The 27,677-nt window shown below is 35.6% G+C and overlaps 1 protein-coding gene across 1 annotated transcript; it reads left to right on the forward strand.

The window, feature by feature from the left end:
• Positions 1-15: 15 nt before the first annotated feature.
• On the forward strand, positions 16-27,428 carry EIF5B (eukaryotic translation initiation factor 5B). The gene is made up of 24 exons (XM_034431295.3): positions 16-318; positions 5,451-5,576; positions 6,370-6,454; positions 9,565-10,210; positions 10,847-11,073; positions 11,402-11,552; positions 13,423-13,518; positions 14,527-14,613; positions 14,834-14,917; positions 15,481-15,770; positions 16,079-16,186; positions 16,308-16,418; positions 16,956-17,023; positions 17,270-17,411; positions 18,915-19,046; positions 20,461-20,643; positions 20,738-20,899; positions 21,782-21,913; positions 22,910-23,041; positions 23,145-23,221; positions 23,306-23,470; positions 25,337-25,475; positions 26,034-26,195; positions 26,652-27,428. Exons 1-24 carry the CDS (start codon positions 284-286, stop codon positions 26,757-26,759), a joined length of 3,648 nt encoding a protein of 1,215 aa, XP_034287186.1. The 5' UTR covers positions 16-283; the 3' UTR covers positions 26,760-27,428.
• Positions 27,429-27,677: the final 249 nt, after the last annotated feature.

A 27,677-nucleotide genomic window follows, 5' to 3' on the forward strand; every position in this document is an offset into this window, starting at 1 on the left:
CAGCTCACGCGCTTGGCTGCTGTTCATCCTCCGTCCAGAGGAGGCGGTCGCCGCAGCCGGAAGCTCCTGGATAGGCGACCTGCTTTTTTTGCGTGCTGATTGCCCGCCTGCCGCGTGCCGGGGGCCAGAGGTGAGGCGCCTGCGCGTATCGTCGGCCGCTGCCGAGTGGAGTGTTCGCGTTGGCCTCTCACCATATGTGCCCTCTCGCGTGTGGAAGCGGCTGGCTGGGCCCTGAGCAAGGAGAGCGAGCGAGAGAGCCAGCCTCGGAGAGGCGGTTGCAACCATGGGCAAAAAACAGAAAAACAAGAGCGAAGACAGGTACCCAGAGCCCTGGACGTGGCCTAGGTGGGCGGGGAGCGGGAATAGTCGGTGGCTGCCGGCCCAGAGCTAGCCCTGCGTTTCTTCTTCCTCCACGCTGAGGCAGCAGGGACGCCCCTTCCTCAGTGAGGGAAAGTGAGGCAGCTCCTCTCTCACTCGGAGGACGTGACAGTTCGGGCCAGAGGCTCGCGTGTCTCCTGTCCTCGCGTGTGAAAGACTGGGACGGGGGAGGGGGCAAGAGGCCTGTCCGAATTCGTATATCTCGACCTTTGTGGGACTTTCACGGCTGGACTGCTTACTTCTGAGGACTCGTCTGGTACTTGTTTGCCTGTTCATTAACAGGCGCTGTTAGTCCTGTTTCCTTCGCAATTATTTTAGGTGTGTGAGCTTTTCTGCTCGACTCCACCGTGGGACTTCTGGGTGCAGTCGCTTTTCCAGTTAGGAGAGCTAGAGACATTTAAAGACCTTGTCAAATTCGGGGGAACCAAAGCCCTGTGCTTCCAGATATAGGCTTGGCCCTTTAGCTCAAAGCTGACGTGGGAAAGTTACTGATAAACAAGTTAAACGAGATCAAACAATTCCTCCTTAACACTACTTGTTGGAGATAATCACAATTTACTCTAGATGAAATTGTGTGAATTTTCTTATGTTGGCTATGTTAGGGAGACCTTTCTGGTCCAAATGGCCTTGGTTTCAAGTGGTATGTACAACTAAGGGGTTTTGCTGTTAGGGTTCTTGTGAAAGAGGAGGCTTTCTGCCTCACCTATCTGTACTATTGACCCCTGGCTTGCTGCATTTCTTATCAGAGTTTCCTACATTTCTTGTAATTGTTGGAACCTCCAACATTTAGAGCACAGATAAATTCCGTATTTCTGCATGATCATTAGTGATAATTAACTACTAGCCTTGAATTTTACCAGGCTTGAAATTAAATAGTGAATCCTACTAGCTCCCTAAGATAACATGGTAAGAATCGGTTATTCTAAATGTGTAGAAAGTGATGTAAATGCTGATGAAATAGCCTACTATGGTTACATATGCAAGCATTACACTTGAAACAGAAGAAGATAATACACAGGAAAATATAAGAAGAGCATATAATAGGACAAAGTCCTGTGTTTTTCAAAAACTGTTGAGTAAAGTGATGATTTGTCTCAGTCATTTTAATCCTAAAAAGAAAGTAGGACAGACAGAGATGGCCACCCATACATTTAAAAAAAATCTTGGTATGTATTTAATTGTTACTGTCAGAATCAGAAATATGCAATTACTAGAGAGCTTTGGCCTTTATAGTATCAAAGAAAACTCAGCAACACTTTTGAGAAAGATGTGATACCATTCTCCTGAAGATCAGAGAAGATGTAAAGACTATTAATACTGTCACTGTCAGTTTATATGGAAAATGTTATGCAGTTAACCATTCTAACTCTTAATTAATTTACTAAATGCTATTAAGATTTAACAGAGCAAAATAATGCCCCTGGAATCTGTTGTTAGATCATTTGACAAGAACTTCATGGAAGCCCTAATCAGATGGTTTCAGCTTTGCATGAAATGTATCAATTTGAAGGCTCATTACATTCCAGTTTATTATTTTTTTTGTTATAACTACTTAGCCTCAGTTTTCATCTAAGGAATGACTTTTTATAGAACACTTAAATTGCTCAGGTAAGACTGAGGTGAGAGCCAGTTTGGTGTAGTGGTTAAGGCACATGCTAGAAACTATGAGAACTATTCTGTCTGGAGCACCGGGGATTTTGGGTCAGTCTCAGTGACTTTAGGCCAGTCACTCTTTCAGCCTTGGAAGCAGGCAATGGCAAACCACTTTCAAAAACTTACCAAGAAAACTACAAGGACTCGTCCAGGAACTTGTCAGGAGTCAGCATTGACTTGAAGGCGCATGTATGCAGTAAACTGAGAAGATAAAGAGAATCATTATGGTTTTCTCAGATTATACCAAAGAGGTTCACCAGCACAGAGAAATACTAACTTGAACTTGAAATAGTGCTTGAGAAAAGAAATCTAAAATGATCAGATGACACTGAAAATCGTTTCATTACCATGGGGAGTCTAAAACACATCTCACCTCTAAATTCCTATTAAAAGTTGATTTTTTTGAAATTTATTGTGGATTATCTTTAATTTATATTTATTAAATTATTAAATTATATATTCATATTTATGTCCTTAACTACAGCAAAATATGGCAGCTTTTTAGCTACAGTCTTCCTTTTATTCCCTCTTCCCTCTTGTCCCTTTTTTTCCTCCTTTTTAATTTAAATCTGTCTTTATTAAGAATGGAGTTTACAGATTTTTTTTTTGAAATTTTTTTTTATTAAACAAAAACATAAGACAAAAATACTTACAAACATGTATACATAAAGACAATACAAAAAAGAGAAACTAACTAACAACTAACATTGTTTCAGCCTATCGGCTGACTTCTAGAAAACTGTTGCATCGGTTATTATTTTCTATTTCACCTCTATTTCTCTTTTAGAGATCTATTTTATGTGCTTACTTATTTTTACTTTTTTACATATCCAAGACTTAACTTTATACTCTATTTTTAAATTTTTCTCTCTATATAAGTGTCTATTACTTCTATACATCCTTCTAATAACCGTTCTAACTATTTATATATACAGTCATGTGGTCTACCTCCTATGTGATTGTGTTTCTTGGTTATGTTTTGTATAGGTATTATTTTATCAATCCTATCTTTCCCTCTAGCCAGGAATACCATCTTTGCCAGACTGCATAATAATCAGATTTTATTTTTAATATCACTTTTAAAATATTTTTCTAGGCTTGAGTTTTTAATGAAGTCCATATGGGATATATCTTTTTCTTGCTCACATTTTAATATTGATAATAATCTCATTTGTAAGATACAATGTTAAAGAACTGGGAGCTTCAATGAACTGTTGAAAAATATGAATATTGAAAGTGGTTTTATTTTTCTTAGGAGATAACATATTTTCCCTAAATATAAATCTTTTATAGGAAGATTGAGAGAAAGATATATGTAGTAATTTTTAATGCAAGAAGTGTGATTTTAAACAGATTTTCTAAACTACAGAAAGAAATGACATTTTTATTAAAGAAATATCAGGATATTTTACTGTTTATTTCAAGAAATTGTAACTATAATTGAATTTATGATGTTGGGAAAGATCTCTGGCTTTGATGAAGATGAAATTAGTACAAACACGTGTTGCTCTTTTATCTCCTGTCTTATTGGATGTATATGCTAAAGATTTTTCAGACAGACTCTTCCTAACTTTGATTTTGAAGCATTTAGGGTGGTTTTGGGGGAGTGGGGGAGGGAGAATATGTGTTGTATTTCAAAAATAGACAAGGATTTTCAGGTAGAATGGTTTATTATCTTAGAGCAAACTTCCCAGTTTATCTTCAGTCATTGTCTCATTTCACCCCATCTTACCCCCTTTTCTCTTACACTGTTGAACTTGCTTAAATATAAGGGCTTATATTAGAGTTATTCTGTGATAATTTTTAACCATGTTAGTGGAAAAAGAGTAGACGTGTAATGTGATTTTATACTTTGCAAAAACTAAAGACAATAACTAAGTGACTTTGGCTAATCTTGAGAAGCTAAGCAGTTTGGTCTTGTTAGTACTTGAAGGAAAGGTTACCTTTATTTTAACCTGCGGATATCCAATTTTACTAAGCTGAAAACTTCTTGGCTAGATTTTTCTTTGTTTGTATAAATATAAATGGTGCCCCAGAGGTAAAATTGTAATCCTGAAGTATATTGTACTAGATTTGGACCTCTTGAATAGAACTGCAACACTGAAATATAGTATATCGCAGAAGTGAGTACACCCCCTCACATTTTGTAAATATTTAAGTATATCTTTTCATGTGACAATATTGAAGAAATGACACTTGGCTACAATGCAAAGTAGGGAGTATACAGCTTGTATAACAGTGTAAATGTGCTGTGCCCTCAAAATAATGCAACACACAGCCATTAATGTCTAAATTGGTGGCAACAAAAACGAGTACACCCCTAAGTGATAATGTCCAAATGGGGCCCAAGTAACCGTTTTCCCTCCTGGTGTTATGTGACTCATTAGTGATACTCGTCAGGTGTGAAGAAGCAGGTGTGTTAAATTTGGTGTTATCGCTCTCATACTGGTCACTGGAAATTCAAAATGGCATTTCATGGCAATGAACTCTCAGAATCTGAAAAAATTAATTGTTGCTCTACATAAAGATGGCCTAGGCTCTAAGAAGATTGTCAAGATCCTGAAACTGAGCTGCAGCACGGTGGCCAATACCATACAGCAGTTTAACAGGACAGATTCCACTCAGAATAGGCCTCGCCATGGTCGACCAAAGAAGTTGAGTGCCCATGCTCAGCGTCATATCCACCATATCTTGGTGGCGCAGCAGACTAAAGTGCTGTTAAGTAACACCAGCTGCCTCCAATTACTGCAAGTTCAAATCTCACCAGGCTCAAGGTTGACTCAGCCTTCCATCCTTTCGAGGTAGGTAAAATGAGGATCCGGTTTGTGGAGGCAATAAGCTGACTTTGTATAAAAAAGAACACCGCTTAGGGGGGCCCGAAAGCCCTACTAAGCAGGTATATACAAAAGTATGAAGGCTATTGCTTAATGCATTGTAAGCCGCCCTGAATCTCCGGAGAAGGGCGGCATATATACATCGAACTAATAAATAAATAAATGGAGGAGTGGAAGAGGACTCCAGTGGCAACCTGTGAAGCTCTGGTGAACTATGACCAAGAGGGTTAAGGCAGTGCTGGAAAATAATGATGGCCACACAAAATATTGACACTTTGGGCCCCATTTGGACATTATCACTTAGAGGTGCACTCACTTTTGTTGCCACCAATTTTGGCTGAGAGTTGCGTTATTTTGAGGGCACAACACATTTACACTGTTATACAAGCTGTATACTCCCTACTTTGCATTGTAGCCAAGTGTCATTTCTTCAGTGTTGTCACATGAAAAGATATACTTAAATATTTACAAAATTTGGGGGGTGTACTCACTTCTATGATATATTGTAATTATTAAAAACGTGTTTTAGACTCAAGCACAGTATCACATTTCATAAGATTTTTTTTTTTTGCGGTGCTGTTCTAGTGCCAAAGATGATATAGATCTTGATGCCCTTGCTGCTGAAATAGAGGGTGCAGGTGCTGCCAAGGAACAGGAGCCTCAAAAATCTAAAGGCAAGAAGAAAAAAGAAAAGAAAAAACAGGATTATGAGTAAGTTCAAAACGTGTCCTTCATAGTTCTGATACAAATTAGATTAGATACATGGAATCAGACTTTGTGAATATTCTTATAACATGCTTTGGAGAAGGGGGATAAAAAGCTTTATTTGGAGTCAAGGCTTATAAAAGTGCATTTAATGATAACTGAAAGAGAATTGTGATATGGATGATAGAGTCTTTCATCCCTGTAGTGTTATTGGCACTTTCAGCATTGGCAGCGTCTTTGCGGAAATGTTTCGGTAGCATCCTACTGAGTTGTTCAGCCAAGACAAAGTGCCTTGTCTTCTCTATTCATCTGTGTTTATTGGCTATCAAACTATCATTTTCTCTTTAGTTTCACTGCGCAACTATTATATGAGAAACAAAACTGGCGCACTACTCTAATTTTCTTCTTTAGCTTTCCAGATGAAGGAACATGAGAACCTCATAGATACATTAACTTGCTTTGTGTTTTATATGGTACATTCAAGTTTGGAAAATAAAGTATGGCAGAGTATATCCTGTAGAGTTCACCCGCTCCTATATCTCTCCTTCCCTTAAAATCTTTCGGGCAGTTTCAATAAGATGAAAGAGAAAGAATGTTATGATTTAGACTGCTGAACAGCACTACTTTAAACACCATTTGTCTGAAATGGTATAGGATCATCTGCTTGAGTAGAGGGTTGGACCAGAGGATTTCCAAGGTCCCTCTCAACTCTTTGATTCTGTTATCAGACTTACTCAATTATTGACTTCTGTTTTCTTAGTATATAAACAGATTCTAAGTAATATCATTCTCATTGCAGTGAAGATGATATCCTGAAAGAGTTGGAAGAGCTGTCTCTAGAAACACAAGGTGGGAGCGTTGAAAAAGAACCAGTTGTAGCAAAGGTAAAAATTGTGCAAAATTGGTGCTCAAAATTTTAAAACATTGTATATCTTTTGTGTCAGATTAATTCACTGGGAAACACTATAATAATTTAATACTGAAATTTAACCATCTGCCTGGAAAGTAGTGTGGAAAGTTATCTTGTGAATCAAACAGCTCCAAAGCATTTGACCAGATTGCTCAAAGGGCTTTTTTTTTGTAAAACAAAAACAAAAAACACTGCATATCAGTATTCCATTATTCTAAGTTATTTGTAATTTGTCCCTTCAGTATTGCATAATTCTTTCTCACACATAATCCACATCTTGATTTTTTAAATATATTTCACATATCAGAAATATAGCAAAGTAGAATATATATATCCTTAACCAATAGCACTCAATCTAAAATAAAGCTGACAATCGCTTGGACTTAAAATGTGGCCATGGTAGTAAAAGTCAATAGCTTCATGTTCCCATGTCTAAATTGCATCATGAGAAGCCTGGTGATTGCATCCATCCTTTAAACTTTCTGTAACATATCCCATATACACAAAATGAATTTCTACATTGAATTACCACATTTTAAGTTGAGGAGAAAATCATATGATAATACAGGAAATTAAACCCAGTTTTCCCAAAAAGTAATGCAGTACACACAACGAAAATCTTAAGGTTGTATTTGTCAGAGAAAGTTAATACCTTATAGAAATGATGCAAGCAGTATGACTGAATAAGATGTTTTAAATATAAGTCCGAGATTAATTTATATTTTATTTCATTCCCATTAGTTTTAATGCTTAAGGAATGTCCATATATTTCATTTGTATCCAAACAAATTTTTAAATTCACCAGTGGGAAAGTTTGCTTGCAGTCCATATAACCAGACACAGAAAAGTATCAGAATACAACTTAAATCTCAATTCCCTTTACTTGTCAAAATCAATATTAGTGTAAACTGATATATTTATAGAGTAAACAAAGTTAGATTTTAATCTAAAACTATTAGGAAAGGAAATATTCGACACTTGATCTTTGAAGCATAATGTATCATCTGCATTTACTTTGCTTCCTTGATTTCCAATGAATTAACGATGAAGGAAGTTGGATGAATTCATTTGAAGGTGCTAATGAAACTTTTTTAAGGATTACTGAATATGGCAATTATCTGTTTAGCATTAAATGGCATCCTTATTCCATTCTTTATCCCCTTTCTGCCTGCAAAATTGGAGCCTTGTCAGAATTTGGTACAGTGCCAGGTTGCCAGGGAGCACAGTAGTCCTGTATGAAGCTTTAGGTGTTCTGTTCCTGAGAAGTAGGTCTGGGTATCCATTGCCTGGCTAGTGCAAATATGGCACCCTGAAGGAGGAAGCTCAGCCGCAGCCCCTGTGTTGCAATTTAATTTTTTTCATGGTAGCTCTTGTCTATGTTCATGCTCAGCAATTGTACCTAATCTTGCCTCAGGAATGCAGGGCTTGGGGGAAAAAAACCCTACCTAGATCCTCATCCATGACCTGCTGAGTCTCCTGAAAGACCCCCAGAGATGGGCTACAGCTGCTGAAAAGAGCAAAGAAATGCTCTGAGGAACAGGTTATTGGGTTGAGGGGCTTGAACCAGGGGAGGTGTGCCAAGCAAAAAAAAAAAAAAAAAAAGGACCAGGAAGAAGGCTCCTGTCAAGAAAGGTGCACTAAGTTGACTGGGCAACTCTTTTCTGAGTGGGCTTGGAGCTGCACAGGTTGTGTGGCTGAGAGGAGACAAGTGGGTGCTCTGCAGAGTTGTTCCCAAGGCTAGCAGTGGTGGCAGAACTCAATGCAATTAAGGGCACCTGTGAGAAGGGGAAGGTGGTGAAGCAGGAAGATGCCAAAGGATGATGTTGCAAAGCAGAGCTCTGTGCTGCCATTCACCTTATCAGGCAGCTGTTATTTCCTGCCAACCTTTGAAAGCCTATCCAGGTAGGCTGTTGTATTCCACATTATCACCAAGAGAAATCTGGCAGTCAGAGAAAAAGAAAGACAATGGTATAGCTGTTGGCCTATCCAGTCAGTTTGGTCCAAGTTCTTACAGCAGTCCAGCTTTGTTAGAAGACTTGCAAAAAGGGTTTTTACAAGCCTCAGGTGTCGGTGCTCTCTTCTATAATAGCCTCAGACTATTGCTGACCAGCTGACCACCATCCTGTCCAAAGTCTCCAGATACTATTTCCAGATCTTGCTGCTATTGGCCTAAAGGTCAGCATTGTCACGTTCTTCCCTATGTCTTTCCAGCCATGGAATCTGTGTAGCTCTCTGCTTCCCTCATAGGGCAACTATCTCAAGTGTCTTCCTGCCTTCCTTCCTGCTGTGTTCCATCCTGACTACAGGCCATCCGGCCTTCAACCCTGCTGCCACTGGCTTTAGACCCAATTCTGCAATTCTTTCCACCCCTACTTAACATGTTTTGCTGCTCTCTCCCGCATCCTTCCTACAGATACCTTCCTTATATCAATCGTACATCCTTTTGTTGTTGTTATGATCTTGGGTCTGGCTCTACAAAGTATATGCCTGCTTGCCCTTTGGGGACCACTGCTAAGGTTGTCCTGCCTCACCCCTCCTAATCTATTCCCTGGTTCTGCTGCTGATGGGTTTAATTTATCCCTCCTTCCTCCCCTCTCTCTGCAACTACGTTCCCTTCTCACAAATATGAACTTAATCAGGTGCGTTACTGAAACTGAATTTTTATCACATTGTACAAGACAACAGTACCAAGAAAAGGGAGAGCAGTCTAATAATCTTACTGATTTAAGATTTATCAAATTATATTCCAAAGAAATATCCTTTCAGGAGCAATTGAATACAGTCCAGGCAGAAAAAAAGTTCACATATGCAGTGCTGTGCTCGAAGGTTCCTTTGCCACATGAAAACAAAACTTACATATGCAAGATCTTCAGCAAAAAGCACTATACAACTTCGCTTAATGTACCATCTGAAGCATTTGTTCAGATTTCTTTTCCCATCGTTCCCAACCAAATAGAGGGAAATATATTTTTGAGAGGTGTTTTTGTTTGTTTATGATCAGTAGTCAGAGAATGTAATGATCACAAATCATATGTACAGGTTTCTATTATTATTTTCAATTTATGACATTAATTTTTTTATCAGGTAGAGAATGAAAATGAAGAATTTAGCATGTCAAAACATGATAAAAAGAAGAAAAGCAAGAATAAAAAGGCTAGCTTAGAGGAGGAAGATGGCAGTGAAGAAATGGAGGACAAAGAAAAAAAATCTAAAAAGTCCCTCAAACCCAAGAAAGAAGTACTCTCCGAGAGTGATGATGATGATTATTTTGATTTGAAAAAAAATTTGAAAGGAAAAGTTCAGAAATCAGGTAATAAACACGAATTTTCTGAAGAAGATGACGCTGGCATTGTGAAGAAGAACAAAGAGTGTGCACAACCTGTGTCCTCTGGTGGGAGTGAAGATGAATTGGATGAAGGCTCACAGGCAAAAAAAGGGCAGAAGAAAAATCAGAAGGCAAAACTAGTGGCTGAGACTGAAAGCGGTGATGACATGGATGACTCTTCATTTAAAATCAAAACTGTGGCTCAGAAAAAGGCAGAAAAAAAAGAACGAGAAAAGAAAAAACGGGAAGAGGAGAAGGCTAAATTAAGGAAACAGAAGGAAAAAGAAGACTTGGAAGCTAATAAAGAACAGTCAAAGCTGAAGAAGACTGACAAAGGGACTGCATCAGATCAGCTGTCAACATCTGCCACTGTGGAAAAGGGAGAGACTCCAGAAGCAGCAGAAGGTTAGTAACATTTGGGAAATACGTGAGAAGCAGATTAATATATATATATATCTACTTGGTTTCTCAACAAAAGTAAGGAGTGAAAAAAGTGTCTCAGAGGAGACTAAGTGTTTTTCTATTATCTTGTAATATGCCGAGAAATGTTTTATATGTACACTGAGAAATTGGGTTTGCTTGTGAAAGACGTATTTAGGAAGAAGAGGATTTATAATTAATTTTTCACTATTAAGGGTTTTGCAGGTTTTAGTATGTAATATAATGAATTGCACTGATGATAGTTTGGACCCATTCTTGACTCATCAGTGACCTTTTTTCTTTAAACCTATTCTGTGGTTAAAATTAATTGAATGCTGCCTAGTTATCATTCATGTTGCTGATTTCATAGTATATTCACGTAAAATGAGCTAAAAGCAAATGCTTTTTCTTTGCATCTAATAAAGTATCTAAGAAGGCTCTTTTCATAAAAAATGGCTCCCCTCAAGCGGCTTTTAATGCTCGACAGTTTTGAAAGCTATCATGAGTAATGTGGGAGAGAAAAAATACCAAGAGTTTAAGCGTGTCTGAATTTTGTTACTTTTTAAGTTCTTCTGATACATAATTATGTCTTGTGCTTCAATAATTAACTTTCCTTTTTAGTCAACGATAATGAAGGTGAGAAAAAGAAAAAGGATAAAGATAAAAAGAAAAAGAAAGGAGAGAAAGATGAAAAGGAAAAAGAGAAAAAAAAAGGTCCCAGTAAGGCCACAGTTAAAGCAATGCAAGAAGCCTTGGCTAAACTGAAAGAAGAGGAGGAAAGAGCAAAGAGAGAAGAGGAGGAGCGTATTAGACAACTTGAAGAGCTAGAAGCCAAACGTAAAGAAGAGGTATTACATCTTTTCCTAGATTGAGAAGACACTTTGTCTCTATATGTTTTTGGCTTTGAAAGGCAAAAATACTCAGAATCCCTTGCCATGTAATTTTTTCTTTCTGTATTGAAAATCATTAAGCTATGGGTATAACTAATTCTGATTTTTATTTGTTATTGAATTACATGTTAATATATTTGTAATAAATGCTATATACATTTAGAGGGAAATCTAAATGTGACTCCCAAATGAATGTGTGCAGCATTGCTACCTTATCATTCTTGCATGCCAAGTTCCAACCACGTGCACTGGAAGTCATAAAGTAGCTAAAAGTTGATTTTTGTAGGAACGCTTGGAACAAGAAAAAAAGGAAAGAAAAAAACAAAAAGAAAAAGAGAGAAAAGAACGTTTGAAGAAGGAAGGAAAACTTCTAACCAAATCTCAAAGGGAATCCAAAGCCAGGGCAGAGGTCACTCTTAAATTGCTGCAAGCACAGGGTAAGGATTGCTCTTTATATTAATTTTCTAATTTTCATCCTGTTCAGGATAAAATATTTTTTTTATATTAAAAAGTTTTTTATTTTAAACACATTAAAAACATTAAAATCAAACATGTACAAACAACAAGAAGTAACAACAAAAAATAAAATATCATTTTCTTTTCAGCTATATACAGCAGTCTATTCTTCCTGTACATCAATATTTACAGATATTTAAGTATTAACTTATTTGATGTTCATTTTTACTTTATATCATTTCTTCTTTACTAACAAAAGATCATACACATTTTCCCCCTCCTTTCTTCATACATTTAACTTATTTCCTTACTTTTCAACCATTCATACCATCTACTCCAGACCTTATAATACTTTGATTCTTCTTTCCCCTTAGTTTCTTTAGTTAATTTATCTAATTCTGCACATTCCAGGATTTTTTTAATTAAATCCTCTTCCGTTGGTACTGTTTCTTTCTTCCAATATTGCACATACACAATACGTGCTACTGTCAATATATGCAATATAAGGTACTGTATTTCTTTGGTATAATTTTCTATCGAAATGCCTAACAGAAACTGTTCCGGTTTTCCCTCTATTGAATTCTGAATTATTTCTACTATCCAGGTTTTAATTTTCTTCCAAAATTTTTGTGCCATCGTGCAGGTCCACCATTGATGGTAATATGTTCCATAGCCAGTCTTGCATTTCCAACATTTCGGGGAGTTGGTAGGGAACATTTTTGTAATTCTGGCCGGTGGAAGGTGCCATCTATGAAACATTTTCATCTGATTTTCCTTGTATGCCGTCACAATTGTCAGTTTCATGTTCGTTTTCCACATCTTCTCCCACTTCTCTAATTCTATCACATGGTTAATATTTTGTGCCCATTTGATCATCGTGTCTTTCACTGTTTCCTCTTCCATTTTATACCATATTAGAAACTTGTATAATCTACTTATTAGTTTTCGTTCATTCCCTAATATGATTTTATCTAATTCTGTTTCTTCTAGTCGAACCTGATCTTTTTTTATATCCTCTGTATATTTTGAACTTATCTGTAGATACGTCCACCATTGCACTTCTCTTCCTAAGTCCAGCTCCAATTAGTTTCTGGTTTTTAATATTCCCCTCTTGTTTATTATGTCTCTATATCTAATTAATTTTGTCCAGTCTACTAAATTTAAGATTACTACTAAAGTTGATACAGGATAAAATATTATACATGTTTTATTAGAGTATGTTTGTCAGGATAGCACAGGAACATTTTAATGGAAATGCTGTGGTTTTGCAATTCTTATTTACATTGTATAAAGTATTAACTGAAATACCACAATTCTATGTTCTTACTTCAGAATGGCCTCCAATGAATTAAGTGAAGATTTATTACAGACAAAATCTGCTTAAGATCAAGTTGTACAATTGTAAACGAGTGTCTGCTGTCTTGTTTAAATAATCCTATTTTACTTTAGTAAGCCAAAGTATTATTGACTTACACTGCGCTTCTATGTGTAGCTCTTTGTTACCATTCAGGTCATCTTTTTTTTTTAGCTCTACTTCTCTTAACATACAGATAGAAATTATTGTTATTAACTATAGTTTCCTGTATTTTTTCCACTGAATGTATGCTGTAAATATTAATAATATTTATTATTCAGTAATCGAAACAGCAGTATAAAATCAAATCACTAGCAGATTAACTGATCCATATTAAAAGTCATAAGTCTTAGTCTATATAGACTATACTATATATACTAATATACTATATTTTAGTCAAGATGTTTTTCTCCAATTTTATCTTAGCTTGTTAATTTCAAATTTTAGTCACTTGTCATCAAATGTTGATATGAAGATTTATTTTGTTTAATGTGCAGGTGTGGAGGTGCCATCCAAAGATTCAATACCAAAAAAAAGACCCGTATATGAAGACAAAAAGAAAAAAAAGCAACAGCAGCAAGAAAGCAAAGAAGGTGATAATTTTGTTTATGGATAACTGAAGACACAGAAACAGGTTAAAAAATCAATAAAAGATTAAATAATTTCAGTCACTACTTTCTGTGCTTCAAGTTATCTTCTTTGATACATCTTTACAGAGCAAAGGATATTCTTTAGTGGGTTGTGCTGTCCAGTGAGAGGTCCATTGGGAGAACCTCTTTTGCCCAAAGTGTTTAAACAGAAGAGATGTTCTGATAATGAATTCCTGCACTAGGTGGGGGATTGAACTAAATAATCTCCAAGGTCTCTTCCATCCCACCCTTATCGTTCTATGATTCTATAAATTCTTGACTGACTTTTAAAATATTAATGCAAGAATCTGAGATGTACCAAATAGATTTGTACAAAGTGATGATTCATTCCTTCGCTGCTTTCATATTAGATAAATTGAAAAGAAAATGATATGTCATGTTCAGTAAGAGTAAAACATTATTTACTATGTGCTTGTATCAGAATAAATTGGAATTTCACAGGATAATGAATGTAATTTAGCCATGCAGCAAAAGCATGGAAGAGTTCTATGCCTTTTAAAAAAGATTGATCAATTTTGTGTAGAATAATGTTTCTGATTTATAGCTTGAATTGACATAATGATTTATAATTGTAATAATTAGGATGTTATTTCTATGTTATTTGGGTTATTAAAACTTTTATGAATCTGCAGATATTTATTTTCATTGTTGCATCCTGCACTGGCCATTAATGCATAAAGTAGTTGATCAAATGGATATATCATTACTGCAGAGACCATAGGAATTATAATTTACTGTGCCTATAGTGTAGGGAAATCTGCAGTAAATAGTAGGTTATCTGTCAAATGGATTTCCTTTAGAGACTGTGGTTATTGGGTCTCCTAGAAGTATGAATATTTTTTTAAGCGAATTGAAGTATGTAATGTAAGTATGGCTGTAGGAGCTTTTTTCTTGAACAATGACATCCATTTAAAATAGTCATAATTAATTATTTTAAATTGCACTTTTTAGAAATTACAGAATTGGCATCCCCAGTGGAAGAAGCTGTAGAAACAGTTGTACCTGAAAAAGAGGAGATTAATCTTCAAGCTGAACCAGGTCAGTTCTAAATTGGGCATTCACTCTTTCATTATCTATATCGTAATCAGCTCTTTGAGGAACCTTAATTTAATTTCCTTAAATTAATCTGTGTGTGAGGCTAATCTATGATCTTTGTAAAAAATGTTCAAATGTGTACATTCAGCCAGTAAGAAATTAGTTTAATGCCTGGTAAACTATGAAGTAAACTTTGTTGCATAGAAAATCTATTATTGTTTAGTTTTAGAAGAAAAAGAGGAAGAACCTGAAGAAGGAGGATTAGATGACTGGGAAGCTATGGCCAGTGATGAAGAAAGAGAAAAAGGTAAGTTCTTTTTTAAAAAGGAACAGAATATTACAAGGAACGTTTGTTTTCATTAAAGCCTTGGGTTTTTTCCTAGTAAGAGAAAGTAAAGCAAGCATGTAAAAAAGATTAAAAGGGTATTTCAAACTGAATATTTTAAACTGCAATGCACTTTGCTTCACTTTGTTTATGTGTTGCTTGTTTTTCTGTTAATATTTAGCTGTTTAATAATTTGTAAAAATTTTCTAGCTGTCCAACTGGGTAAGAAGGGCTAGTGATAACATTGAGAGAAGGGCCATATTTCTGTTCTCAACAAGATCTTCTATAGTGGGAATATAACAGAAAAGAGGATAAGCTGTCTCTTGACTTGTTGATGCACTGTTGCCCCTTTGCATATGTGGCAGGTCAGGCGAAATGAGTCTGCAGTGTATCTATTTATTACAAACCGTATTTTATATGGTATGTAATATTTTGCAAACCTCAAAAGAATTTTCAGTGATGTGTTACCTATAATACCTGGGCAGGGCAGAGTTGGGTGAACCAAATAAGAATCATATTAAGTAACGTTTGTATTTTTTCATCAGAAAGAAAAACTGTCCATATTGAAGTCAAAGAACAAAATGAAGATGATGAAGATGAGGATGAAGATGATGATGAGGATATGGAAGAGAGTGAAGAGTATGAAGAAGGAGAAAGTGAAGGAAGTGAAGAAGAGAAAACCTCAGATGAAAAGGAATCAGACCCACAAGCTACTGCAAAACAATCTGTAGAAAAAAAGCTAAACAAAGAAATAAGTTCAGATTCAGAGTCTGATTCGGATGATGATCGCACTAAAGAAGAACGTTCATATGACAAAGCTAAACGTCGAATTGGGGTATTTAGTTAAACATTTTCACAAACAGCATTTTTTGGCTTTCCCCCATGGATTGGAGAGGGCTCCGAATTTCAGCCAGAATTATTCCCCTTTGATACAGAATTCTAGTATGTAACTAAGTATAAATATTTGGTTATGATATAAACTAGCATATAAATCTTGAGGTTCATTTTAAAATGAAAGCTAATAAACACTGGGGATATTGCATTGGTCTTGAAAATATTTCAATTCTCAAATCTGACTTATTTGCATTTCACTTTGTTCTTTATTCTTAATGGGTGAGTAAAACTCTCTCTTTTTAATTTTAGAAACGTCGAATTGAAAATAATAAAAATGCAAATATTGAAAAATTACGAGCACCTGTAATCTGTGTGCTGGGGCATGTAGACACAGGAAAAACAAAAATCCTTGATAAGGTAAGCTCAGGTATAGCACTAGCTAGCAAACAAACCGTTGACTTTTACTTAAATTGAACATTTGTAGTAGTTGGGAACTGTTTCACACTATATCATAATAATTCTGGTATATTTCATATAGCTTCGTCATACTCATGTGCAAGACAGTGAGGCAGGTGGTATCACTCAGCAGATTGGGGCAACTAACGTTCCTCTTGAAGCCATTAATGAACAAGCAAAGATGGTGAAAACTGTAAGTAGGAGCCTTTCAGCCCTTTATGTGTGTTTCACATAATAGTATTAACTTGTCCTGTGATCATTATTAGTGTTGATGGTGAATACTTTTAGGTTTCTGTTTACTTGTCCCATGTTCAGAGGACTATTTCAGTTGACTGAAATATTCTACATTTGCATGAATACAATAAAATATAGCTGCAATATTGGCCTTCCTGATACTTACATAGAATTGAATTACTTGCCTTATGGAGGTTTTTATGCCTGTTGTGTTATTCATTTGTAATTTTGCAAATGTCAACAAAGATGGAGCTCACAATAATTTTGTTGCTGCACTTAGCAATAAAAGCACCTTAACCTATGATCTTAAAAACACTTGCATCTAATAATTGAAAGTTACTTAATTGATTGTTAACGTGTATTAATAGTTAAAATATTAATGTACCTTAAAACGGGATTGGAATTGGACATTTGCAGTAAATGTCATCAAGCATGAAACGGTTATAAAAATTTGGTTTGCCTAAATATCAAATTAATTAATAATTTGCAATGATAGTTCGACAGAGAGACAGTCAAGATTCCAGGAATGCTGATCATTGATACTCCAGGACACGAGTCTTTTAGGTAACAGCTGATTATATCATTTTGGTTACATTTTGTAATCTATAATATTAAAAACAGTTGCAGAAGCAGAAATTAATTATGTATTTTAAGTGGTGTATTGTCTCGTACCTATTACATGTAGACTTAGCAATATTGTAATCTTTTTACTTAATAGAATTTGTGTTAAGAATAAGCATTATTTGTTCTTTGGTAAACTACAGATCATGCTTTTTTCTGTTATGTTGACAATATCCTTTTAATTTGCAGCAATCTTAGAAATCGTGGAAGCTCACTATGTGATATTGCAATTCTTGTAGTAGACATCATGCATGGTTTGGAACCTCAGACAATTGAATCTATAAACCTGCTGAAATCCAAAAAATGTCCCTTTATAGTTGCACTTAACAAGGTAAGGTCCCTTTTCATTGAATGGGTTTGTATTTTATGATGTATTCTATTTTGCCTTTGTATGTTGCATGAACTAAGCTTTTTTGATCTGTAAAGAATTGATTATGGATGTGTGAACTCATTTATTGTGACCTTTTAATCACTGTTAAAGCATAATTTAGCACAGTGTAAGAAACCAGCTGTTTTCTTATGGATTTTTTTCTTAAGAAAAGCCCTTTTGTATTTAATATAGCTCAGTGTCTTTTTCCTATGCCAGCACAGCTTGATTTTCTTGAGAAGTCTGTAAGCAGAATATAGTAGCAATTATCTCCTTTGTTGTGCTTCACACATCCATAATCAATGCTTTACATATCAAAATAGCTGCAGTGGTTGAAGTATTAGACTAGGAGGTGGACAATTTATGTTGTACTATTTCCTCATGCATAGAAGCTTAATCAAATCAAAGGTTTACTGTACTTATATTTATCTGAAAATAACATAATTTTTAGTATTTAATAAATTAGGTGAACATAGCTATAAATATTTTGTCCTTTTTGGAAGAGTGGATGGAACTGAGTTCATACTGTAGCCTTCTGCACATGAAAGATTAATATTGGTTTGTACTAAAATGAATATCAGCTTAAGAATGCTTTTTGCAAAGGAATGGTTCGCTCTCTGTCTGAAATAGTATAGGATTTTCTGCCTAGGCAGGGGGTTGGAATAGAGGACCTCTGTGTCTGGAATAGCTCTGTGTGTTTGAGAATGATAAGAATGGCAAATATTTATGTCGATGTAAGTGGATTTAATTCAGTGGAATTAAATCTTTAAATCAGGGGTGTCAAACTCAAGACCTAGGGACCAGATGCGGTCCGCGGGGTACTTAGATCTGGCCCGTGGGGCCACCCTTGAAACAGTGAAGGACCAGCCCACGATGCTTCTGCCAGTGAAAACGTGTTCTCGAGCTCTGTTTTCGGCTGCCACGGCCTCCTGCAATAGAGGCCGTGGCAGCTGAAAACGGAGCTCGAGGGCCTGTTTCGCTGGCAGAGCGTTTGGGTCACCACAGGCACCCCTGACAAGATTGATGTCGATCTGGCCAAGCCCACCCTAGCCACAAACATCCTGGCCCTCCTGAGATCAAACACAACCCTGATACGGCCCTCAATGAAATCAACTTTGACACCTCTGCTTTAAATGATTGGTTCTTAAGGACATTTCACAAAGGGCCAATAGCTGTATTTGAAACTCTGGCGTAGAAACAGTCTTCAAATTTCTCCTGCAAGAAGGACTTTAGCATTCAGTTGTTCCACATTAGTATTCAATTGTTTGGAAAAATCAGCTTATTTCAGTGAAGGAATAGAGGACTGTGATGTAAGAGAATATATTTAAATGAAGATTCAGAGTGTGAACATGTTGATTACCATATAGTTTATTTGCTTGTTTATTTCCATACATACAAAGAGTATTTACTACATAGATCTGCCTGAATAATGCAATATTAAATAGTGGTGAATTCTGTCTTCTTTAGATTGATAGATTGTATGACTGGAAAAAGAGTCCAGATACAGATGTAGCTGTCACTTTGAAGAAACAGAAAAAAAACACAAAGGATGAATTTGAGGAACGTGCTAAGGCCATCATAGTAGAATTTGCCCAGCAGGTGAGTATCAATTTGGTTTAAAAAAATGGTTAATCTTCGAGTATGCTTTGCACCCTGTAGTTCCTGTAGATAAAACTAGCTCAAGCGCATTAAACATCCGTGATCAAACAAGAGCCTTGATAGTACAGTGGTCTACGCACCCTGTTATTAACACAGCTGCCTGCAATTTACTGCTGTTTCGAATCTCTCCAAGGCTCAAGGTTGACTCAGCCTTCCATCCTTTCTAAGATAGGTGAAATGAGGACCCAGTTTGTGGGGGCAATAAGCTGACTTTGTATAAATATACAAAAGGATGAAGGCTATTGCTTAACGCATTGTAAGCTGCCCTGAGTCTCCGGAGAAGGGCGGCATATAAATCAAATTAAAAAAAAAAAAATTACAATCAAATGGTTGATAGAAAGAAGGAAAGTGAGAACAGATGATTTATACATAGGAATGGTTGGCTGAATCTAAGAAATCAGGCTTAGACAGGACAATTTACAATTATAGATTGGTACCTTCTAGTGATTTAACATATTTGATGCAGACAGTGGCACTGCTGCTCAATTATCAAGATCCTTTCCAATCCAACTTTCAGACCTGAATTTGATAGGGAGACATCCTTACTTGTCCAATGAATGATCTCTGCTGGGAAGAGACATGGTGAAGTAATACTGGATTTGTCAATACTTTTTTACTATTGACTATAGTATTTTTGAGGAGAACGAGAAAGGGAAATATTTTTGTACTGTGAGAATTATTGTTTTTATAAGGTATATATACATGTATTTCAGGTTTAAATTTAAGGCTCTAGTCTGTTATGTAATTGTATCAAGCTGTTGGGAAGAATCTTATCTAGATTTGATACTTATAGTAATCAGTACTCTGATTATAATTTTCCAGTACATTCATTAATATTGATGTCATATGCCTTGATAACTTGGACAACTACTCAAGGGGCAAACCTTGAAGATGATATAGAAATTAGAGCAGGTCTGGAATACAATATGACAGTATGAATGAATCACCCTAAGAAGCAGCACTAAGGTGTCAAATTACCTCTGTGTTGAAATATCTGTGCTGATTAACGGTAATTGTCTTAGCCAAAGTCAAGGTGCTACTTTTGCTGTGAAAGTCTTACAAGGTTTAGGTTTAAATAATCTGCAAGATCATTTGGTCCTCTATAGTTTGTCCCGCTATGGGATCTTTTGCAGATCTTTTGAGTCACAGAGTCATCAGTGACTATTTCAGTTACCTCTGAAATAGAAGACTGTTATTCTGATGAATGACTTGAATACGAGAGTAATAGATATTAGATAATGCATTCCGTTTTTCCATCTTCTTTAGTTTCTGTTTTGACTTGGCAGAATATAGCCATTCCTTCCCCTGCTCTCCCCACTCTTTCGCTTTAGTAATGCTCTGCTTCTTGTTTTAGGGCTTGAATGCTGCCTTGTACTATGAAAATAAGGATCCCCGCACATTTGTTTCTCTGGTTCCTACCTCTGCTCATACAGGAGATGGTATGGGAAGTTTAATTGCTCTTCTTGTTGAATTGACACAAACCATGTTAAATAAGAGACTGGCACACTGTGAAGAGCTGAGAGCACAGGTTATGGAGGTAATGTTTACCTAGAAAATCTTTTGATATGCTGCTTAGATAACAAACTGGATTGAGGCAGATCATTTAAGACATATATTCCTGTGTCTTTTAGGTCAAAGCACTTCCTGGAATGGGTACGACAATAGATGTCATTTTGATTAATGGAAGGCTGAAGGAAGGTGATACCATTATTGTCCCTGGAGTAGAAGGTCCCATAGTAACCCAAATAAGAGGCCTTTTGCTCCCACCTCCCATGAAAGAATTACGAGTGAAGGTAAGGAAGCAACATATGAAAAAATGTTTCTGAAATTAATTAATGGTGTGTAAGTTGCTCAATGATGTTACTAGGTCATATATCCTTTCTTTCCCCCAGATAAATTAATCTTATTTTTGCAGTAATAACACTTTGCAATAAATGTGCTATTTGTGAAAGCAGTGCTAGGGAAATATTTTTGTGTCCAATCATACTGGGTGAAAGTATTTAATCTTACCTATGCTCTTTGCCGTTGAATTTCTATTAGCAAAAAATAACAGATTCATATTTTTAAAGGATAAAGTCTGAAAAAGGAGCTTCCAAGTAGTTTTTGTCATATTCTTTGATATTATGAAATGTTGAACCTGTTGTATGTCATTTTTATCATTTTTTCTTGATTCTGTTTTGCTATAATTTAAAAATTTGCTGGCAGGGATGTTCTAAAATTAATGTTTAATTGAACAATATTTATTGTCATAATATTTGATCAGTTTGGGAACTTTTTTGTGTAGGTGAACTAATGCTTCTATTACGTCCTGAAAGAACAACATTATACAGCTGGTGTGCAGTACAATCTAACCTAAGTGCCTTTATATTGTATTATCTTTGAATTTGGATATAAGAGTACTTCTTGTGAAAATATTCAGTCTAAAAACTGGAACATTTAATGGTTATTTTTGTTCTAATTTCTGATAATGCCATTGAGCAGCTCTGTCATATTAATTCCTTCCACTTTCATTAATTGAAGGATACACATGAAATAAATGTAGTGTATCTGTCATCTCATCAAATGAGCGAATAGAGTTAAATGTCTGGAGTTCTTGATGGTTCTTAGTGTAATTAAAACAAAGATGATAAATTGGAGAACTAGAAAAATAACTATTCATCTTTCTGTTTGTGTAGAATCAATATGAAAAACACAAAGAAGTTATTGCTGCACAAGGAGTAAAGATTCTTGGCAAGGACCTGGAGAAAACATTGGCTGGGTTGCCCCTGCTTGTAGCCTATAAAGAAGATGAAATTCCAGTTCTTAAAGTAAGGCACAGATGATCCCCATCAGAATCTCAATGGAGTTTCAGCAGCCAGAAAATCCCAGTATGAACTGTGCTGAAGTAGAACAATCAGGAATAAGTTGTTTGAAATTACAACGATGAATAAGTTTTCAGATTTTTAAAAATTGAAGCAAAGTAACAGTTCTCAATGGTTGACAGTTGACTTTTAAATTTTTAGATGTGAGATGTAATTAGAAGCAATTATTGTTCTCATATAGTTACCAAATCATTGGGAAGTAAATTAAAGTAAGGCCTTATAGATATATAGCTGTGTCATCTGGCTAATCTATTAGGTTTCAAATTACATGTTAGCTAAAAAAAAAAAGGACAATTCTGTAAAATTAGAATTGAATTAAAATAATTGCTAACGTTTTAGAATCTGGAACATTTAATGGGGAATTAAAGAAGCAGAAAAAAACTGATTACCACAGAATTGAACTTTTCATTGTGCCCTGGAGAAAGAAGAGATTTATTGAGCTTTATTATTATTTAAAAAGGTGGGATAAAATCTAATAATTTAAGTATTTGTGAATTAACTTTGTGTTTTGAGAAGATAGAAATAAACCACTAAAACGTAACATTCTTCATTTTTAAAAGCTATGGATTTGATTCTTACGCTGAAATAAAAAGTTTGGGAATTTTAACCCGTAAAATTAGCTCCTGGAAGACTTAAAACAGTTACTATTTTTTTCTTTAACATTCACTATCCTTCCACAAATGCATCACTATCATGGAATAATTTGGGGCTCCACTCTCTCAGGCTACAAATGGGACCTTGGTCACAAGCAATTTTTGCTCTTTTGGTAGTAGAGCTCTCTGTCAATCTAAACTGTAGTTTGAGCTTCCAGTGGCATGTTCGTAAATACGAAGCTATAACTCTGATATGTGCATTGTTCATAAGCGTGTAGTATATAATGCCACTTTCAGTGTTGGACAAGCAAAAGCAGGTTTTCTAAAATGCATCATTTTTTATTTTAAGGATGAATTGATACATGAACTGAAGCAGACACTCAATGCCATAAAGTTAGAAGAAAAAGGGGTTTATGTCCAGGCATCTACCCTGGGATCTTTAGAAGCATTACTTGAATTTCTGAAAACTTCAGAAGTGCCAGTAAGTCCCCAAGATTCTATTTTCTTGGTCATTATTTTGTTAGATGTTACTTGCGGAGTTTATATTAATGACAAGCTGTTTTTTTTCCTTTGTCTCCTGACAGTATGCTGGAATTAATATAGGACCTGTGCATAAAAAGGATGTTATGAAGGCATCAGTCATGCTGGAGCATGATCCACAGTAAGTATTTCCTTCAAAATGTTTGTAGCATTTCTAAAGAGGCTTCATGTGCAGCTCCCTAATATTATCATTGTTATTTTCAAGGTACGCAGTGATCTTGGCTTTTGATGTGAGAATTGAACGAGATGCCCAGGAAATGGCTGATAGTTTAGGGGTTAGAATCTTTAGTGCAGAAATTATATATCATTTATTTGATGCCTTCACAAAATATAGGCAAGACTACAAAAAACAGAAACAAGAAGAATTCAAGTAAGTAGAATTTTCATACTGAGATATAGATGCAAATATTGTGTGTGCATGTGTATGAATTATAAAATTATTTTTTAAAACCAGTATTGTGTAATATCAGTTCTGTGTTTCATTCTCATTTCAACTGAAAAATGTCAGTGTAAAAACATACAGGACATCCTCACTTAACTACTACAATTTGGACCAGCATCTCAATCGTTGAATGAAACAGTTGTTAAAATATACATAATATACAAATAAAAACATAACAAGCGAGCATTTGAAAAACACTCATCGATAAAACCAAGAGAGAGACTCTCACCCATACTTGGGAGCCCAGGCCGCAAACTGAGATTTCAAGAGTTTTACAAAAATTCAGCATGGTCAGAGATAGTCTCTGTTTGAACTAAGTTATAAAGCAAGCCTGTCAAACTGCAACCCGAAGGCTGGATATATCATGTGCAGGCCATACGCACTCCCAGCTCTGCAAAGGCAAAAAACATTTTGATACGTCACGTGACACGGTCGAGTTTGACACCTGTGTTCTAAAGGATGGGCGCTATGGCAGAACTTTCTGCGCCCTTCCAATGGGGAAGTCAGATTCACTTAAGTTAGTGTTAACAAGTGCAGTGATTCACTTAACTGTGGTGAGAAAAGGTTGTAAAATGGGACAAAACTCAACTGTCTTGGCAACAGAAATTTTGGGCTCAATTGTGGTTGTAAATTGAGGACTACCTGTATAGACATAGGTAGTAATCCGTTCCTCTCCAATTAATGTAAAAACAAACATTAATTCCCTTCTTATTACCGGTAGTTATCCCAACGTTGGCATCAACATTCCAAAGGGCAGGGAAGTTGGAAAAAGGAAAGCACATTTCCCATCCAGCGACTGCTTTGCTTAGTGATAGAGTTGGTAGTCCCAATTGTGGTTGCTAAATGAGGATTACCTGTACATAGAACCTTGCTTGTGTTTATAGATTTACTTTGTTGGATTGAGGAAACTGCTAAACTAAATGTGACAAATAATGACTGTCACTACTTGTGACAGAATGATACTATAGTCTATAGCTATCTTCGAGACCGCCTGCTGCTACCGACGACCTCCCAGCGACCCGTGCGCTCCCACAGAGAGGGCCTCCTCAGGGTGCCATCAGCCAAACAATGTAGGCTGGTGACCCCCAGGGGGAGGGCCTTCTCTGTGGGGGCACCTACCCTCTGGAATCAGCTGCCCCCAGAGATAAGGAGAATCCAAGACCTCAGTGCCTTCCGCCGTGCCCTTAAAACCCACTTTTTCCAGCAAGCCGGGCTGGCTTAGGAAGAAATTTTTTAAAATTTTTAAATGTTTAATTGATTTGTGGTTTTTTAAATTTTGGGCCAAATTTATATAGATTTTAATTGTTTTTAATATTTGTATTTCATGTTTTTAATTCTGGCTGTGCACCGCCCTGAGTCCTCAGGGAGAAGGGCGGTATATAAATTGAAAATAAAAAAAATAAATAAAATAAATAAAATAGTCGACAGTGTGATACATTGTATCATTTTTATGACTTAATATTCTTTACTACTTGATAAAAACAGGCAATTCATGACCAAACAGATTATAGTTAATAGACTTCTAGTCTCACATGAATATAAGAGGAAAGTTTGCCATTACACGCACATTTAGCATTACAATCAGTTTATTTTTATTAAATATTTACAATTCTAGGGGTTTTATGTGATTTAGGAATTGCTGAAGTAAATATGGCAGTATGGATTTAAATTATTTTCAGTCTAGATTTATCAGTAGTAGTACTTGTGAATAAAAATAGATTTTGTACATGTAGCTTTATTTTCAGACCACATTTAAACAGTTCTTTGCCATCTTTCTCTCCCCTCTCCACCCAGGCATATAGCAGTATTCCCTTGTAAGATGAAAATACTTCCTCAATTTATTTTTAATTCTCGTGATCCCATAGTGATGGGAGTCATTGTGGACGCAGGTCAGGTAAAGCAAGGAACTCCAATCTGTGTACCTAGTAAAAATGTGAGTATTTTGTATCTTTAAAGATATTCTATCTTTTTTAAAAGAAGGGTTATTTGGATAATAATTTTTTAAAAATAGTTTATTTTAATACATTTTGATAATAGGTGTTTTTATATATATAAAAAATCAACCATCTATGTTGCAGTTAAGTTGCATTGATTAGAAACTTGGATTTTTTGATGAAATGTCCTTTATCATGACTTCTGTTGAATATTGATTTATCTAGAATAGAATAGAGTAGAATTTTTTATATTTATGGATCTATTTTTCTAGTTTGAAATCTTAAATTTGACAAAACATCTTTTGAAATAAATAACAGCGTGCAAAGCTGCTTTCCCAAGGTTTTCTCAGATGTTTAGAGATAATTGGCCTCCTGTCCCAAATTTTCATTGTATACTCTATCACATATGTACCACCTAACAGTTTAACGAAAGACTCCCATACTCTTCTTCAGATTTTATATGGGGAAGTTATTAAAAAGTTATCTTTTGAATATTTATTTTGCTTATGCCCTTGTTCTGCAAATTTCATGTTAACAAAAAGTATGTTTTATTACAGTTCATTGATATTGGAATAATTACAAGTATTGAAATAAATCATAAACAAGTAGATGTTGCAAAAAAAGGTCAAGAAGTCTGTGTAAAAATAGAACCAATTCCTGGTGAAGCACCAAAAATGTATGGTCGACATTTTGAAGCAACTGATATACTTGTCAGCAAGGTAAACATTTTAAAATTCTGAATGTTATACTTGAATGTAAGGACAAAAGGCCTTTTTTGAAATGGGATAGAATTTAGACTGCTATGTCAGCATTGGGGGCGGGTGGTGGTGATAGAGAGGCTGTTACAGAAATTTCTATACAAAATCATTTTTTGCTTCTATACATTAAAATTAAAAATGGTTGAGAACATCGTTACAGTGCTTTGTTGTTGTTAGTTGCGAAGTTGCGTGTCTGACCCATCGCAATCCCATGGACAATATTCCTCCAGGCCTTCCTGTCCTCTACCATCCTCTGGAATCCATTAACTTAAGCAGTTACAGTGCTTAAGGTGCAACTTTTCAAAAAATGTTATTTTGGTTTCTGAAATTTATGAAATGTAGATTTGTTTGCTATATATAACAAACAATCTTACAAGTAGGGGTGTCATGTTAAACATTTTGATTTTCTGCTTACAGATTAGTCGACAGTCCATTGATGCCCTGAAAGACTGGTTTAGAGATGAAATGCAGAAGTCTGACTGGCAACTTATTGTGGAGCTCAAGAAAGTATTTGAAATCATCTAGGTTCTGTCAAACTTTGAGCAATGATTAGCAAAAGCCCACAGTTCCTATTATAAGAACAACAGCAGCTTATAATAAATATGCTGTTGGATTTAACAAACATCTGGGAAAAATGTGGATAAAATGTTTTCCATGAGAAACCAAATAACTTACACTGGTTTGACAGTGGTCAATTTATGTCCCTGTGGTTCCAATGTGCCTGTGCATCTTTCCCAATGCCCTTCACTTTGTACTGGCTACTTTTAAAGTTTGCCCTTTCCAGTTCACATCCCCAAATTAAAAGAAAATAATTTTTTTATTAAGTAACTCAGCTTTCACTTTTATACTAGTAAGATCAGTACCACAGTATTTGCCTAATCAAACTCTTACAGACTTTGTGATTTTTTGGACTTTTTCGATGTAAGAAATCTTTATTTATGCATACCCTCTTTTCCCCTGATTTTTTTTCATCACTTCTGCTTTGTGCCTATAGAAATTTATTATAGAAAAATTAGGTAATTGGCTATCTGTATTTGGTTGGTGTGAAACAATGATGTAAAGCATAGTTGGCTGCCTTTTATTGCTTGTACAGTTTATGAAATTTGGCAAATTAATCAATGCTGAACTGCAAATAAAATAAACGAACATTACTCTGATAATTTAATTCCTAATAAAGGCAGTGCAGCATGCAAATATATCTGTCAAAATTTAGTTATGTGTGTCTGGTCTGAACGCTTCAATAGTCCTTGTGTAGGTTGTTGGTTAGAAAGATGGAATAAAATCTCTCTGCCAAATGGTTAGAAGAGCAGAGTTGAGCAGTTTGATCTGGTCAGTGTAGTTGAAGAATTATGTGTAGTAATCCTATTAATATGTAAATGTGGTATAATTGTACTGTATAATTGTACAAAACCATATCTGGGAAGGTGGGCTAAAATGAAATCA

The sequence above is a fragment of the Pantherophis guttatus genome, chromosome 5 (genome assembly GCF_059756535.1).
Source record: "Pantherophis guttatus breed Tessera chromosome 5, ASM5975653v1, whole genome shotgun sequence".
Taxonomy (NCBI): Eukaryota; Metazoa; Chordata; class Lepidosauria; order Squamata; family Colubridae; genus Pantherophis; species Pantherophis guttatus.